At 36.0% G+C, this 17,380-nt stretch overlaps 2 protein-coding genes and 1 long non-coding RNA gene across 4 annotated transcripts in view; 2 read left to right on the top strand and 1 right to left on the bottom strand.

Annotated features, from left to right (window-relative positions):
* Positions 1-17,380, bottom strand: part of LOC140696851 (uncharacterized) — a 513,284-nt gene that overhangs the window by 143,949 nt on the left and 351,955 nt on the right. The window lies entirely within an intron of this gene.
* On the top strand, positions 1,295-2,224 carry LOC102526007 (olfactory receptor 4N2-like). The gene has a single exon (XM_015251035.2). It carries the CDS (start codon positions 1,301-1,303, stop codon positions 2,222-2,224), a length of 924 nt encoding a protein of 307 aa, XP_015106521.2. The 5' UTR covers positions 1,295-1,300.
* On the top strand, positions 10,903-11,862 carry LOC102525760 (olfactory receptor 4K2-like). Its single transcript, XM_015251034.3, has one exon. It carries the CDS (start codon positions 10,903-10,905, stop codon positions 11,860-11,862), a length of 960 nt encoding a protein of 319 aa, XP_015106520.1.

Genomic DNA, 17,380 nt, shown 5'->3' with positions numbered 1-17,380 from the left:
TAATATTGTTGTCTTTTCACTCTTCAGGGGATCATCACATGTCCTTTCTGGAATGAGCCTACAGCGCTAAATAGACTGAGCGTTACATATAGATTTTCCTTCAAATAACTTATGTTCTTTTAGTTGCACAGGGTTAAAATTCTAATTCTAAGCTCTGTAAAGGGGTGATTTTAGACAAGCAATATTATATTTAGTTATTCCAGTACACAAAAGAGAGCGCTCATTGTTGAAAACTGTGTTGCTTCTTTATGTGTTAAAACTGAGTGGTACACACCTGCGTTCCTCTATGACTTGTCAATCAGAACAATAATAAAAATTCATTCCAAACTTAAATGTTGTAACCACAGTAGCTTTGGTTTTCTTCTCTTAAAAGGAATGGCTTAGACTATAGGAGCCTTACTGTTGCTTCCCCCTCTTCTTTGCTAAGATTGTATATTGTGATATAATTAATTAAAAAATTTATACTGGCAAATTTTGTATTGTAACGTATTGTTTGTTGAAAGGCTCTCCCTTGGGCATCATACCGGGAAGAGGAAAAGAAGGAAATCGGGAGTATATAATCAGTACTTGAGATTCACATAGTGTTAATTAAGCTGCATGAACAAGCCGTGGGGTGGCCGCGGAGTGGTACTTAACCAGGGATGCAGCTAGGAGACTACCTCTAAGTTAGGTGACAAGTGGACCTATTGTTGGGAAACTGGGGCACAGCTTGGATCAGGGCATTACAAGGACACCAGGTCTGAGGAGGGTGATAGGAGGAAACAGAGCAAGGCAGAGAGTTAGCAGGCAGGAACTGGAAATTCCACAGGAACGGAAGCAAGTAAATACTCAGTAAACTGTTCGGGTTGGTGGATGAGGAGAAAAGGCGTGTAATCCCAAGACAGCTGTTCAGCCTCAAGCATAGTACAGCCACCAAAATGCAAAGCTCTTCATAACTGAAGTTACATTGTATCTCAATTGGGAAATTTCCCCTATGATTCAAGAAGGTAGGAGTCCCAAGAAAGGGCAGGATGCTGCCTCCTAAGTTGGATATCAGTGCTGTAGAAGCACAGGGCTGAACGGGTGTAAGAGTGCCGGTCTGAGCGCAGTGTTTTTTGTTTGTTTGTTTGTTTGTTTGCTTTAAATCTGGATGAAGGAAATGTTCAGAATTTACCCAGGATATTGGTGAGGATGGAAACCTGTTGTTTTTGGCTGAAGTGATCAATGTGTCAAACACTTAGCTGGAAGACATCCAGGGTCTAAGTGGAAGAAATAGTAACAGCAATGAACTCTGTTTCTTTATGATCTGCAGGCAGAGGAGATGGAGACTGAGAACAATACAGTGGTGACCGAATTTATCCTTGTTGGTCTGACCCAGTCTCAAAGTATTCAGCTCCTGGTCTTTGTGCTAGTTCTAATTTTCTACCTCATCATCCTCCCTGGAAATTTCCTCATCATCCTCACCATCAGGTCAGACCCTGGCCTCACGGCCCCTCTCTACTTCTTTCTGGGCAACTTGGCCTTCCTGGATGCATCCTACTCCTTCATTGTGGCTCCCAGGATGCTGGCGGACTTCTTCTCTGAGAAGAAGGTGATCTCCTATAGAGGCTGCATCACTCAGCTCTTTTTCTTGCACTTCCTTGGAGCAGGCGAAGGGTTTCTCCTAGTTGTGATGGCCTTTGACCGCTACATTGCCATCTGTCGTCCTTTATACTACTCAACCATCATGAACCCAAGAGCTTGCCATGTCTTGCTGTTGGCTCCTTGGATTGGGGGCTTTGTCCACTCCATTATCCAGGTTGCCATCATCCTCCGCTTGCCCTTCTGTGGTCCAAACCTATTGGACAACTTCTTGTGTGATGTGCCGCAGGTCATCAAGCTGGCCTGCACTGACACCTTTGTGGTGGAGCTCCTGATGGTCTTCAATAGTGGCCTGCTCACTCTCCTGTGTTTACTGGGGCTTCTGGTCTCATATGCAGTCATTCTCTGCCGTGTACGTGGTTCCTCCTCTGAGGGTAAGAGCAAGGCCATGTCCACATGCACCACCCATATCATCATTATATTTCTCATGTTTGGGCCTGGCATCTTTATTTATAGCCGCCCCTTCAGAGCCTTACCAGCAGACAAGGTGGTTTCTTTTTGCCATACAGTGATCTTTCCTTTATTGAACCCTGTGATTTATACCCTTCGCAACCAAGAAATAAAAGCTTCAGTGAGAAAGTTATTTTATCAGCACTTAGCCTGATAAAACGTGGGAAAAATGAATAAGAAAATTGAAACTGGAGAATTTCATGTGACATTAATGTATTCATTTTCTTAACAGTACATTTATTGATCATCCGCTGTCTGTCAGGACTATTCTATGCACCAGGAGAATATAGCTATCAAGGAGTCAGGTAATGTCACTGCCCTCCTGAAGTTACAATTTAGTAGGAATAAACAGCCAGTAACATAGAAAATAAACAGGAGTGTTTCAAGAACTAAAACGAAAAGCAAAATAGTAGATTGTAACTGTGAGACCGGGGTAATGACCTTACTTTTAGTCGTCGCAGGGAGACGACTATGAGGAGATGTCATTTTGGCTGATATTTAGATAAAACGAATATGCCACTGTGCAGACAGCAGCAGGCAGAGCACTCCAGGCAGAGGGAATATACAGTGCAAAAATTCTGAGCATGTAATTAATTTGGTATGTTTGACAAACACAGCAAAGTCAGATTGACCAGGATATAATAGATGAATGCAAAAATGATTAGAACTCATTGGAGATACCAATAGTGTCCAACACATGTATGGGTCTATAAAGTGGATATTAAGAGTTTATTTTTAAAATAATTACTATAAGAAATCTTTGTAAGATTTTAAGCAACAGAGTAATTACTCTACTATGGTTTCATAAATGACTTAGGGCTGTGAACATAAGATTTTGTGAAGATATCAGAGTTGAAAAATATAACTAAAAGGGAAATACCATGCCTATATTTTGAAAGAAATTAAGCTGTAAATTTTTCTTCCATAATTACATAAAGGAAAGCAAAAGAAAGTTGGTAGTCTTCAGGGGAAAAGGATGTGTTTCATGTTTCATGGGCACGTTTCACTTTCTTTTCTCCAAAACTTCATGAGCAGCCCTAGCAGATTTTTATGACTCCTAGCTGTCTGTTGATCTCATCACTGATTGATTTCACACTGAATGTAGTGATCATGGTTCTTTGGAGGACCAGTCAGGAATGTGTTGCATTCTCGCTATGTAAAGGATGATTTAACATAGAGAATTATGTGCTTATGAAAATTTGCAAAGTCTGGAAGAACAGACTATGGGCTGGGAATGCAGATATGACACCTAAAACAACACAGACTGTCAAAAGAGAGCTGTTTTTGCTACACCCTTTGCCATCTGTTGTGTGAAAACCACCACCCTGTTAGGATCAAGACGATGATCTGCCACTCTGCACCAATTAGATCTCCCCAAGAAAAACAGAAGCCTCTCCTGTTACTGCCTCTTTGCCTAACTGACTTAACAAAATTCAAGAGTCTTCTGAATACACTGAATGAATGGGAAGTATCTAAAACAACAGTGTAACCAAAAATAGAAGGGATTGATTTTTATATTTTATTTGAAAAATAATCAAAATTAAAATGTTTATGAATATAAACCATGTATAATATAAAATATTCAGATTATGAAAAAATATTCAGATATTCTATATAAATATTCAGATATTCTCAAATATCTCCCTCATCAGTATTTTCTCAAAAAGCTCCCTCCCCATCCTCATTCTCAGCTTATCATGGAGCTTCCTATTTCACTGAGAGAAGCAGCAGAAGAGAATTCCTCAAGCTTCTACTCCTACATCTGCCCATGTGCCTGCATCCCTCCTGTGACTGGGTGACCTGATGGTGCTCCCACAAAAACTGACTCCCCCATCTGTGCCGCAGAGTCCTTCCCTTCTTTCCCACTAAAGGCCATCATTCTGGTAATTCTCCTTTCTGTCTTCTGCACCATTAACTTTCCCCTCCCTATTGGATTTTCCCCTTAGCATATAACCACATTTCTTTCATCTTAAATAAAACCTTTTTGTCAACTTTCTCCTTCCATATCTTACCTCAGTTCTCTCCTTCCCTTTACAGCAAAGCTCCAAGGTAACTTATACTTTAACAATACTAATAGACTTCTTAAGAGCTGTTTTAGGTTCATAGAAAAGTTGAGCAGAAAATACAGAGTTCCTATATCCCTCCCCACCTCACTACACACACATACTTTCCTCCATTAATATCCTGCATTAGTGTGGTATGTTTGTTATAACTGACGAACCAATATTAATACATTATTTAAAAATGAAGTCCATAGTTCACACTAGGGTTCACCTTTTGTGTACAGTTTCATGGATTTTGACAAATGCATGTCATATATCCACCATTACAGTATCACGCAGAATAGTTTCGCTGCTCTAAAAATCCCCTATGATCCACCCAGTCATCCCTCCCACCCTCTCCTCTCCCCTCAAGCCCCTGACAACCACTGACCGTTTTACTATTTCTATGATTTTTACCTTTTACAGAATGTTGCAGAGTGGGAATCCTATAATCTGTAGTCTTAATCTTTTCAGGCTGGCATGTTTTTACTCTCTGCTTCCAATGTCTTTCCTTTTCACCCAATCATGCTGATAAAACAGCTCCTGTTGTGCTCACCAATGATTCAAAGATCCTTGTTCAGGTCTCTTGGTATTTGACCTCTGAATAGCACTTGACACAGTGGATCACTGCCTTCCAGGAGTCTCCACTTGCACAGTCGCCCTTCCACCTAAGCAGCTGTGCCCTCATTCTTCTTGAGAGTTTGTCGTTAGCTACCCTGCTTTCTTGGCTTTAATCCCATCTATATATTGCTTGCTTCTATACACATCTTCCTCATGGACCCTAGGCTCCCCTACTCAGCATCCAGTGCCACTGTCACAGCTCTACCTTCGGTGTCCTAACCTTGCCTCACGCATCACATCCCAGACTGACTCCTGATCATCACCACACCCCTCTCCCCATCCTACGATTCAATTCTTAGTTAGTTGTAACTTCATTTTTCCAGTCTCTGGTCTAAAATCTTGGATTTATTATATTTTAGAAATATCTTCTTTCATATTCCACATGCAATCTGTTAATAAGTCCGGGTTAGTTCTGCCATCATAAAATTGCCAGATTAGGTCATCCATCCCTGAAATTTTACCACCGAGGCCCAAATCACCAACATCTCTTGCCTCTGTTATGACTGTAGCCTCTTTACTGGTCTTACTTCTGTTCTTGTCTCATTTTAGTTTTTTCTCAGCTGAGCATCCAGAATGATCTGGTTAAAATAGTCATACCATCTGTCTTCTCAAAATCCTTAATGACTCCCAACCATAAAGAGCTAAAGTTTTCTCTTGTTATCTCTAAAGTCCATACGACCCCTTCTATCTGTTCCAACTCCTAACCCTTCTGCTCTCTGACCTCTTATCCTACTACATCTTATACTGATCATTCTGTTCAGACCTACTGGCTTCCTGTTCCCCTCACTCCCTACCCCAGGTCCTTTGACTTGCTGTCTGAAATGTGCTTTTCCAAGATATTGGCAACTTACTTTATAATTTCCTCAAATTTGACCCATCCTCAAGTGTCACCTTTCATGTGAGATCTCCCCTACTGAAAACTGCAACCCGCTCCCCCAGCACTGCCTACTGCACTTCCCTGCATCACTTCATTACTTTTCCCCATAGCACTCATCAACTTTGAACAGGGCACATGTTGCACATGCTTATTTTTTGGCTGTCTTTTTCTCCTGTGGTATATAACATCCATGAAAGCAGAAATCCATTTGCTTTGATTACTTCCCAGCACAAAAAAGATGCTTGTAAATATTAAATAAATAAAGAACAATATGAAAATTACATCCAATGCTATCATTTAGAAATATTTAACATTAAAATTTTGTCAGTTTTACTTGTATAAACACATAATTATTTTTATAAAAATTGGATCATATCATACATGTAGTTTATAATTTTAATACTATAGGCATGTTTTAAATAAATATAGATCATAATACTCAAATGACTATGAACTATTCAATAACCATTTATTATTATTTATTAAATAATCCCCTGCTTTTGTATATTTAGAATTTTGCTGTTATAAGCTAAGTTTATATAAAAATGTTTTAAATACAACTTTTTACTCTTATTTGAGTATTTTCTGGGAATAAATTTTTAGAAGAACAATTACTAGGTCACAAGGAATAAACTTTGATACATAGTGAAATTCTGTTAATTTAATCTTCCACCAACAATATATGGAATTATCTGTCCTTGCTATTTCTAAGAGTAGCATTTGCTTTGTTTTAAAGATTTATAATTTGGAAAAGACAGGAGTATTATATTTATCATAGCTTTCAGTTTTGACTATTGCAAACAATGTCTATTGATTAAGTGCATTTTTTCCTAACTTTTTTTAATTGTGATAAAATTGGTAGATGAGACTTTATTAGTTGCAGATGTACAACATAGTGATTCGATATTGGTACAGATAAATTACATGTATTTTTTCATGTGTTCAATTTTCACTTTAATTTCTTTAAAAAATAAGCATGTTCATTTTATCCATTTGATTTGTATCACCTATTGATAAATACTGACACAAACTCTAGAATTAGTTTGTTGATATCTGTAAAATCCCTCTATCACTTGTGATTATACTGAGCTGATCTTATTCTAAAGTTGATTAGCAAACTTAACTCCATCTGAAAAGTCCCGTTTGCCAATTGTTATAATCCTGTAAACATTCTAATATTGTAAATTCTAATATATTCTTTGGTCTATCTCTACTTGGTGTCCTCCCAGTTCCATTACATTAATTTTTAGTCACACACATCCCATGTTTTTTGTATATTATTTTACTATTTCACTTTATAATAATTTTGCATATAATAAATGTTATTTCTAATTCCTAACCACTTTCCTGATTTACCTCTAGAAAAATTCTGAAAATTATTTTAAGTCTTTAGTGGAATTTATATATTGAACAACTGAATTTCTCCTTCCAGTAATACAGTATGAACTTCAATTTATTCAACTTTTTTCCCTTCTGTAGAGTAGTACAGCTTTTGTCCCCAAGATACATTTCTGATTAATATTATTCCTATTTACTTTAGATATTCTATTGCTCATCCATGTACTTTAACAAGTAATTGTTCATTCATCAGAAAGATATTGGTTTCATTTGCTTATTTTGTAACTTGCCACTGTACTGAATTACTTGGTTTTGCTTTTTAAAATTCTACTTTATAAATTATTTTAAAGTAAAATCAGTTTTGGTTTCTTTTGGTGTACAGTTCTATGAATTTTAACACATGTACAGATTCGTGTAACCATGATCACCACAGAGATAAAGAACAGTTTTGTTATGCCCTCAAACTCCTTCATGCTCTTCTGAATTATCTTTTACTTCTATTATTTTTCTGTTACTCTTCTTGCCTTTTTCAGGATAACTATGGTAATAATTAATTACATACACTTATCTTTCATTTTAAGCAAGGACAAATATTTTAGATTTACCGAATCTTTGCAACTGTTTTTGTGTTGGTGGGCTTTTTAAAAAAGTCATTTCCTTTTTTTCTCTTTCCAGAAGAGAAATAAAACAAAAACATCTTTTAAACAAAGTCACCTTTTTTTTTTTTTTTTAATTTCAATGCCTGCACGGAATATGGTCAGCTAGGAAAGATATTCTTGGTCTGCACTGCTAGTCTAGTGAGGAATATAGCATAGGTACAGAAGTTGTGGAGTTCAAATCACTGAGGTGTTTGGGAAGAAAGTTGTGTTTGGAGAACACGCCATGAATGAATGATCGACCTTGACCTTCAAGTAAATATGGCAAGACCCTCAGTTACAGTTTCAGGTTGGGATTCCACATCTAGTATCCCCCTGAATTATGTGTCATGGATATTTAAAAAATAATGTTAGTAACTATAATCACCTCTGTTGTTCCTTCTATTATATTTTATTCAGCAATTTCTCTGTGCCAGGCATTATGCTAAATGCTTTGCATTTATTTGTGGGATTTAATTCTTATACCATTCCTCTAGGCTACTTGTATGGTACCCATCTTCACTTTTCTCAGCTACTCTGAGCTTTACAGCTTCTCTTTCCCCAGATTTCGTCTACCCGTGGCAGTAGCTGTCATTATACCTATTCACCTATACTAATTTTTGGTATCCTCTCAAAAACGTTAACGCAGGATTCCTTCTTTACATGATTCTTTGAATAAAGCAAGAGTTTGCAGGTGATGAAATGCCTTAGCCTAAAAGAGTAATTTTCCAACTTTGGGACATGGAACCTGGGGCATAAATGTGGGAATATTTCCATAGTCAAAGGAGCAACATTTTACTCCGTAAATGTTCCTTTAACAACTGCTCCAAGGTCTTCTCAAGGCCAGTCCCAGGTGTGCTTTTTCTCTCATGAATACTGCTTCATCATGAATGTGCATCCTCACTTTAAATAGCAAAGACGCACTCCACAGCTCTAGTTGCAACTTAGGGAAAAGCCAGCTCAACATTTTAATAACTCCCACTGCAAACAGATCGTAGTACCTAATCCCTGATCTCCTAAATGTCCCTGCTTCCTAGTGGCTTATATACCAAGATCAGAGAAATATACATCCATACTCCAGGCTTCTGATGTATATAGTAAGGACTATGGTAATGCTGATTTCAGGAGGTGTGAATCTCGAAGGATATGGTGTTTTTGATTCCTGATGCGTAGCCGGTAGGTGAAAAGCTAGATATAATATTAAGGATCTTGAGAAGCAATTATAGTTCATGTTCTTCAGGTAGAAAAAGATTTTCATTTAATTTGTATAAATCAAAAATAATAGAGGACTGGGGGGAGGGAATAGCTCAATGGTAGAGTGCATGCCTAGCATGCACGAGGTTCTGGGTTCAATCCCCAGTACCTCCATTAAAATAAATAAACAAATAAGCCTAATTACCTCCCTCCCAAAAATATAAATTAAAAAAAATAGAGGACTAGCAAAGACAAAATGTATATAATTTGAATTATATATATATAATTTGAAGACATAGATGATTCGATTAAATAGGTAACAGAGATGCTTTGCTAAAGATGAAAGAAGAAAAAACCTAATAACTGTTCATTCATTTATAATGAATGCATAATACATTCATTATATATTTATATAAATGTAAATTAGGTATAATTTTAGTTTTTGTGTCCTCATAAATTAATTAGGAAAATAGAAGAGATATGGAAGATCTGAGAATGAGAATTTTTAATGCCTTTAATATATCAAGATACTCATATCATTTTTATAAGAAAAGAAGTAATTTGACTTTAAAAAGATGAAATGATTTTGGAAGTCCACATCTTTTTCTAAATCACTAAATTGAAACTAGATTAGAATATTTTTACTGAAATTATTTTACTATTAATGAAATAAGCTGATTATTTCTGAACAGTATTCTTAAATTTGAATTTCAAAACCTAGAGAATTCTTGAATGTTACCCAGGAAATATGCTTAGTGCTTTAGACAGACCATCTAGTTTAATTCTCACGGTGAAGAGGCCATATCTTAGAGAGGCTACTAAGGTAACATCAAGGTCACACAGCAGGTCAAGGATATCTAAACTTTCATAACTACTTTGCCACAGTTCAGTTTTAGAATCTCAGGAATATTGTTCTCTGACAATCTTAAAAATATTTGTCAATATTGACAGAACAATTTGAATATTTACAAGTAAGTAAGGATAAAGCCAGATTTTTCTCCACATGGGAAAACAGGAGGTCACTTAAATGAAAAATGTCACAGGAGATATTTGCAGAATTTACAATTCACTGTAAATCAAAAACTCAATTTTGAAAAATGAGGCTGAGTCCTTAATGTATCTTTCTTTATTTTCTTTCAGTTGCCTCTGGTACTACTTTGACTTACCATCATTAATGTGGGTTCTGTTTTGTTTGCTTTGTTTTGCTTTGAGCATCATATATGCTGGTACTACAAGAGGCCCAACTTTCATCTTGTATATTTCCTGGCCTTGTCCTAGACTCTTTTTCTCTTTTTTCTAGTCTAAAAAAATAGCCTTCTTTTAGTAACATGAGGAGAAACAAAGGAGGGATATTTCTCCCTCTTTTTAAAAAATGTTTCTATGAGATCATAAAATAACAAAGTTGAGAATAACTCATCTGTTACAGGTGAACCTTTTGGTCATCAGTAATTTTATGGAATTAAGAAATTAATTTATCATTTACATATTCAAAGTTATAATAGTACATATCAATATTGACAAAACAATTTGAAAAGGTGCAAATGAAATGACAATGGAATGGATTTTTCTGTAGCTAAGAAAACAGGAGGTTATTTAAAGAAGAAATCATTTATCACCCTCAAAGGATACTAAATGGGTCTTTTGAAATCATTATGTTAAACTGTTATTTAAATCCAGCATTCAACAATAGTAGATTCAATATAATTTCTTTTTTTGGAGGGGTTTAATAGAAAATTCTGAGAGTTTAACCCCCATTTAAATTTTTAAGTATCTGACTTATTAAGTAGAGCACGCTCACTCAGTGTAATCTTCCTCTGTAACTGTGGATTATGTAACTCCTAAATCAGCATGCAGAAAGGAATGTGCAGAGTATAACCCAGCATGTACTTCATGCTGATCAAAATCAAGTTGTCCATTTGTGGTGATATCTGATAGCAACTGTTAAGTGGTTCCAAAAATGAAAATCTTTACTGAGATAGTTATTAGATGTATTTTAGGTAATCAACATTCTAGTGAATTATTAACTGATACCATAACTCCTCCATACGTAATTGTAGAAGTATCGTACTTTCCAGCTCTGTCATTTGGTTTGATTTTGTCATTATACAGCAGAGCCTGCAGATCAATGGAGATGTTCAACCATTCCAGGGTGTCTGAATTTGTGTTACTCGGACTTACTGATTCTCCTGAGCTCCAGATTTTCTTTTTTGTGATGTTCTCCATTTTTTATTTAATGACCATGTTGGGCAACTGCTTGATTTTGCTCACAGTCCTGTCCACCTCACACCTTCACTCCCCCATGTACTTCCTGCTCAGCAACCTGTCTCTCATTGACATGTGCCTGTCCTCCTTTGCCACTCCAAAGATGATCATGGACTTCTCTGTTCAGCACAAGACCATCTCCTTTGAGGGCTGCATTTCTCAGATCTTCTTTTTGCACCTCTTCACTGGGACTGAGATTGTGCTGCTCATCTCCATGTCTTTTGACAGGTACATTGCCATATGCAAACCTCTCCATTATTCATCAATTATGAGCCACAGAGTGTGTGTCGGGCTTGTGGTAACTTCTTGGACAGTGGGCTTCTTGCATACAGTGAGCCAGTTAGCTTTTACGCTTTATTTACCCTTCTGTGGTCCCAATGTTGTAGACAGTTTCTTCTGTGACCTTCCTTTGGTCATCCAGCTAGCGTGCATAGATATATATTTTCTTGGTATCTTCATGATTTCAACCAGTGGTGTGATTGCTCTTGTAAGCTTTCTGCTTTTGCTCACCTCCTACATCACTGTTCTCGTCACTATCAAGGACCACTCCTCCATAGGATCATCTAAGGCTTTTTCTACCTGCACTGCACATTTCATAGTTGTGTTAATGTTCTTTTGGCCCTGCATCTTTATCTATGTGTGGCCTTGCACAAACTTCCTGGTGGACAAAGTTCTCTCTGTTTTCTATACCATCTTCACCCCCTTTCTGAATCCACTTATCTATACGCTGAGAAACCAGGAAGTGAAGACAGCAGTGAAGAAGAAACTAAGTAACCAACATTTAAATCTTGGGAAAACTATTCCAATATATCCAATGCAATGAGCAGAGATCTCCTGTCTGAGATTAAGATCATCAGTTTTATTCTTAGAACAATAGAAAATTAAAGTTAGAATCTGTCTTTCAAGTCATTTAGTCTAAATTCATGAAAATAAGAAGCTGAGGTTGAGAGATATGAAGTATCTAGCCTAAAAGTACAGGGTTTGCAAGCCTTTTGCAATTACAGATCCATTTGAAAATCCGTTGAAATTTATAGGTTATTTTTATGGAAGGTTCACATATCATCAAAATTGGGAACATAAATTCAGGGCTTCATAGACTCTTGAATTCTATAAACATACATCTGATTAACACTACTCAGAGAAGCCTGAAATAAAACATTGTTCTTTCATCTTCTAACCCAGAACATTCTAGCTCAGCTGCACAGCCTTGTGGTACTCTGATAGTACTTTTTTTTAGTAAATCAATATCTCTTATTGTTATCTTTTAAAGAAAACTAGTGAAGGAAAGGACAAAAAAACTTTTGGTTCCCTTTTTATGTATTTATAAATGGAAAAAAATTTTAGTACAAATTCACTCATTAAAAAACAGGTACAAATTACATTACAGATAACCCTTTGTTTATTTGTTTCACATGGAGATCTTAGAGACTCAATTCATTTCAAGGACATTTTGTGTCCACTTCGTGTCCACTTGTAGAACTCAAATTAAGAGCATTGGGCATAATAGGTGTTTTCATAGCATTGGAATATCTTCATGGAAAATTGAGATTGTGAAGAGATTCTTTTGAATGTTGTTGAACAATATTGGTTCAGTGGGTCCAGTTGTTGAAGTTCTGAGTCAACTTTGAACAAAAGAGAACTGTTCAGGGGATCTGAGATTTAATAAAACCCTGTTCTTAATAAGTGTGTTAATCACTATCACATTTGATAATTGATACTGCAAATAATTAATCAAATGGCAATTTGTAAAGTTCAAACCATAGAAACTAAACTACTCAAATCTGATTAGCTTTCAAAACCTGGCTGAATATCATAGATTTGCTGACTTCATTAATAATACCAAGACTAAATATTTGGAAAGTCATTAACTATTAAATTCATGATAAATTTTTTATTTCCAAATAAATTATCCCAAAATATTATTAGTCTTAGTGTGAGTATATGAATATACACTATAATGTAGCCTGTGTGAAGAAAAGATGATGATAATTTAAGAAATATATTACATAATTCTCCCTAATTTGGTTTTTACTGATTATGTTAAGTACATTTTTTATTACAAGAAAGTCTTTGAAAATCAGCCGGTCGATTTCCCTGACAGCTGAAGAACCAGAGAATTCATTAACCTAGCTCAAGGCTGAATCACTGTAAGGGGCAAAGATCATTGCTCTAAACATATGTGGAACATTGGAATCCTGGATCTGTCATTGTCTAGTTGTGCTCTCCTGGGAGATTCACTTTACCCTCTCTATCCCTTTTTAATCAATAATATGAAGATAATGAAAGTAAATTGATTGTTTGTTGTGGCTATTTTATGGAAAGTAGACAGAATGGATTCTAAAAATGTCATTTCCTTTTCCTTTCCCACCCATGTAGACGTCTGCCTAAAATGCATCTTCTTTTTAAGTAGTTTGTATTTGAAGGATACAAACTTTCATTGCTAAAAAGAAGGGGCAAGTCTGGGAAACCTCAGTTAGATTACCTAATACTTTAAGATTTCTATGAATAACAATATGCTGATAGGCTGTATCTCCTTGAATTGACTGAAGCATATGAAAAAGGTTCAGGACACTGTCATCATGGATTACGACAGTTTGTGAGTACTATGAAAAAAAAAAAGCCCCCATCTTGCAAAGAAAACAATGACATTAATAGTTTCTTACATTTATCTTGGACTTTTATGGTTGCAGCATGCTTTAACACAAATGACCTCCAAGCCAATACTTAGTATCTGAAGTTAAGTAATGTGCAGAAGTTAATGAAGAAATGTAGTGTTGGGGCTAGGTATAAAACTACATTTTTAATTTGGAATTCTGTTAATTTTCAACCAAATCATAAACTCTTCCTTTTTGCTTTGAAGACAGACAAATGAAAAAAAGTTAAGGTTGAATTGGATTTTTGCCTCATAACCATTTTTTAGCAAAAATTATCACCTTTATTTTAAAATCTAAACCTCACATCTAAAATTTTAATCTTTAATTCAGTAATTATTCATTGAGCACCCACTCTGTTTAAGGCCCTTGCTGGGTGCTGGAGATCCACTAAAGTACAAGGTCTGTTTCTCTGTCTTTGAGGGATGTTTATCTAGCAATGAGATAGGCTCTGTCTGCTGTAGGTTGAATTCCTGTCCTGCCACTTTCTCACTGTGCAACCTTGAGCAAGTATTTTTGATGTTTCTAAGACCCAGTTTCTTCACCATAAAATGTGGATATAGTATTTAACCACTAGGGATGTTGTGAAAATTACACCAAAACACATATAACATTACTAGCAGTGGTTGGCATTTATACAGAGTGTAGTGAATACTAATAATATTGTTATTGTTGCCGTTGTGTTAAACATGTATAAAATTTCAGGGTTACTGGAATGGAAATAGATGTGCTTACTGGAACTTAGGGGCATGGTTTTAATACTCTAATAAGATGTGTCCATTTGCCTAATGTTAACTAATAGTAAAATACTGGATATGTGCCAATAATTAATCTTTGGTACAGTTTTGCAGATAAAGTTGTCCATTTATACCGGTGTTTTTCAAAAGAAGTATTATATTTTGGGGGTTTCTTAATCATTTTCAGTTGAAATATATTCCAAGATTTCATGAAAGGGGGAAAACAGTATGTGTACAATGTTCAATAGGTCAGTATCCTGTTGCATTACTATTTTTAAATAAAAAGTACATGATTAAACAGTGAGAAAATATTATTCACATGTTTATCTCTTTTGAACTCTTACCCATTCATAATTAGTAGTGAAATGCTTTATATTCTTATATACCTGAATTTATTAAAAATATTAACTGGGAAATGAATGGTGATAATTATCTAGTCAGTTTACATATAACGCATAATTATGTGTATCAACTAAAGGAAAAAAGTTTCCTATATTTCATGAAATATATGTCATAAAGTTTATGAAAATATAGGAGAATTGTTTATGTAGCAACATGGTACTGTTCAGGAAATTGTTAACATTGGAACCATAAAATTATAGCATCAGGTCAGACACTTCATTGGGCTAAGATGTCCCTGAAGCTGTAGGATAAATGTGCCCAGCTCTACTTGGGCAGTTTTGGTGGTGGAGCTCATTTCTGCAGAATCAATTAAACCCCAAACTGTGTCCTCATAGCACATCTTGTTGACTACATTTCAATATAACTGCACACACCGCACACTCCACACACATGCACACACAACTAGAAACTCCTGGAGTGGGAATTTTGAGTACCATCACTGAAGCCAGATTGCCTGACCCAAATTCAGCTCTATACCACTTAACTAGGCTTACAGTTTGGGGCAAGTGGATTAACCTCTTAACCTAGTTTTCTCATGATTCTTTAAGCAGTTTGCAAGCCATCAGGCTGCGAGCTGCAACTGCTGGCATGCCCAGCATGTCTCGTCTTCTCTTAAAGGTTTATAAATCAAAATAAATAATAAAGTTAGATAGTGGGCCATTTCACAAGGAAACAGAGCTTAATGGATTTTCTTGAAAACAAAACAAAAGAAAAAAACAAAAACGTAAACCATCTACCATTGGGCCAGAATTCTAAGCTGTAGCTGAGTGTTCAGATCAGGCTAGTACTAGAGAGCTCTTCTCTCTGTCTTGTCTTTCACCAGCCCACTCCATTCATGTGTATTACTCCAGTAGTTAGGGATAAAGATCTTAAAATGTATAATATGGCTTTTTCATCACCATGCCTATAACTTTTGTTCCTGTTCTAACTCCTACTTTGACGTAATCGACTTTGCCACCAAATTTGATGGCTCACTCTCAACAAACATAGCATTTATTAAATCACCGGGAACACTGATATTCCAGCAGACTATTCCTATATGAGGATTTAAGCCAAACTGGAGTATTAAAAAAATCCGTTATATTTCTTCTTCTTTTTTAATGTCTCTCTTCTTCTGTGTCCTGATTCTCATTCTTTTGACTGCCTTCCCGGAGAAGCCTGCTTTTAGTCATTTGCATTTCACTGTACATTGAGAGCTCTGTTAATTTTTCCAAATGTACCTTTAATTGTAGAAAGATAGGATTGGCTTTTTGAGGAAGTGGTTCAGCATCAGTCTTTGGAGGAGAGATGATATTATCATATTGTCAAAAAGGTAACACCTTAATATCTCTCAGTAAAGAAAATTTTAAAAATGTTTTTCGGCCCTTTCGATGTATCAAGGAGTGTGCTCTGTCCTTTGGAAACAGAAATAAGACATAATCCCTGTCCCTGAAGAGATTATATCTATAAAAAGACAAGTGATTGAGATGCAGTGTTTTAACTGCCATGATGCAAGTTTGTACATGGTACTGCAGGGACTAGGAAAAGGCATGTCCAAATGTGCCTGCAGAGTCAGAGAAAAGTTCTGAGGTAGCGCTGAATCTGAGATTTGAGATCAGGAAACCAATTTGGTGCTGAAGGCTCACTGCTTGAAGTTCATCCAATCTGAGACAAATCTCCATTTTATTTTCTGTGTATGTTAATTTTTTGAACAATATTAAGTATTTTTACATCTTTAAATACATTTACTCTCGGTTTTATTTATTAGACTATAATTAGAGACCAACTTGTGAACCAGTTTAAGCTGGATGGAGGTACATAGCAAACAGAAATCTAATTCATTAAATAACAAAAAAATTAAATGACTTTATAGAACCACATTCCAGACAGTTTTAATTAGGTTATCGACTCTTGGAGGTGAAGACATAGACTTATGAAATTAGGTTCAGTATTCTCTGAAATTGTTTGCTATGTTTATCTTTTACAGTGAACTGTTGGGACTCAGTGTTAGGCTCCTTCCCTATGAGAGGCAATGGGAATGAAACACTAAGGATCATGCTCCGATAACTGTCAGTAGAGAGTATGAGGCAGGGAGAGAGAAGACCTCATCACTGAAGGGCTAAAAGTGGAGACTGGCATAGTCCTTTATTCAAAATTTCTTGGTTGGTGCTTATTCCAACTATATCAATTTTGACTTTGAGATTAACTTTCCATGTTGCATTCCTGATGCTTGAAGCCTTTTACAGCACATGTGAATTTTCATGTAATGAAACCTATGACGTTTATTTGGCTATCATTCTAGCAGTGTATATGTTAGGATGCTAAGCTGGAGAACAAAATTCATAGCCTGACATAGAAAAAAATAATGCAGCATTCCATACTCTGATCAGCCAACCATATGCTAATGAGCAGAATGAAATATGAATATCCAACTTGCAGACTTGGTCTCACTAACAGGGTTGAGAAGATGAAAGGGCAGACTTATAATATTCATAGAGTCATTTACAAGGGCTTTTTAAAATTATATTTTCACCAACCTAATTCATTAGTAGATCTCCCCAGTGACATTAAA

Source organism: Vicugna pacos, chromosome 6, assembly GCF_048564905.1.
Source record: "Vicugna pacos chromosome 6, VicPac4, whole genome shotgun sequence".
NCBI classification, from domain to species: Eukaryota; Metazoa; Chordata; class Mammalia; order Artiodactyla; family Camelidae; genus Vicugna; species Vicugna pacos.
The sequence above is the reverse complement of the archived record's forward strand: the minus strand, read 5'-3'. Positions and strand labels throughout refer to the sequence as shown.

Bases quoted from the DNA above. Each gene is read 5' to 3' on its own strand.
- LOC102526007 (XM_015251035.2), top strand. From the start codon at position 1,301: ATGGAGACTGAGAACAATACAGTGGTGACCGAATTTATCCTTGTTGGT.
- LOC102525760 (XM_015251034.3), top strand. From the start codon at position 10,903: ATGGAGATGTTCAACCATTCCAGGGTGTCTGAATTTGTGTTACTCGGA.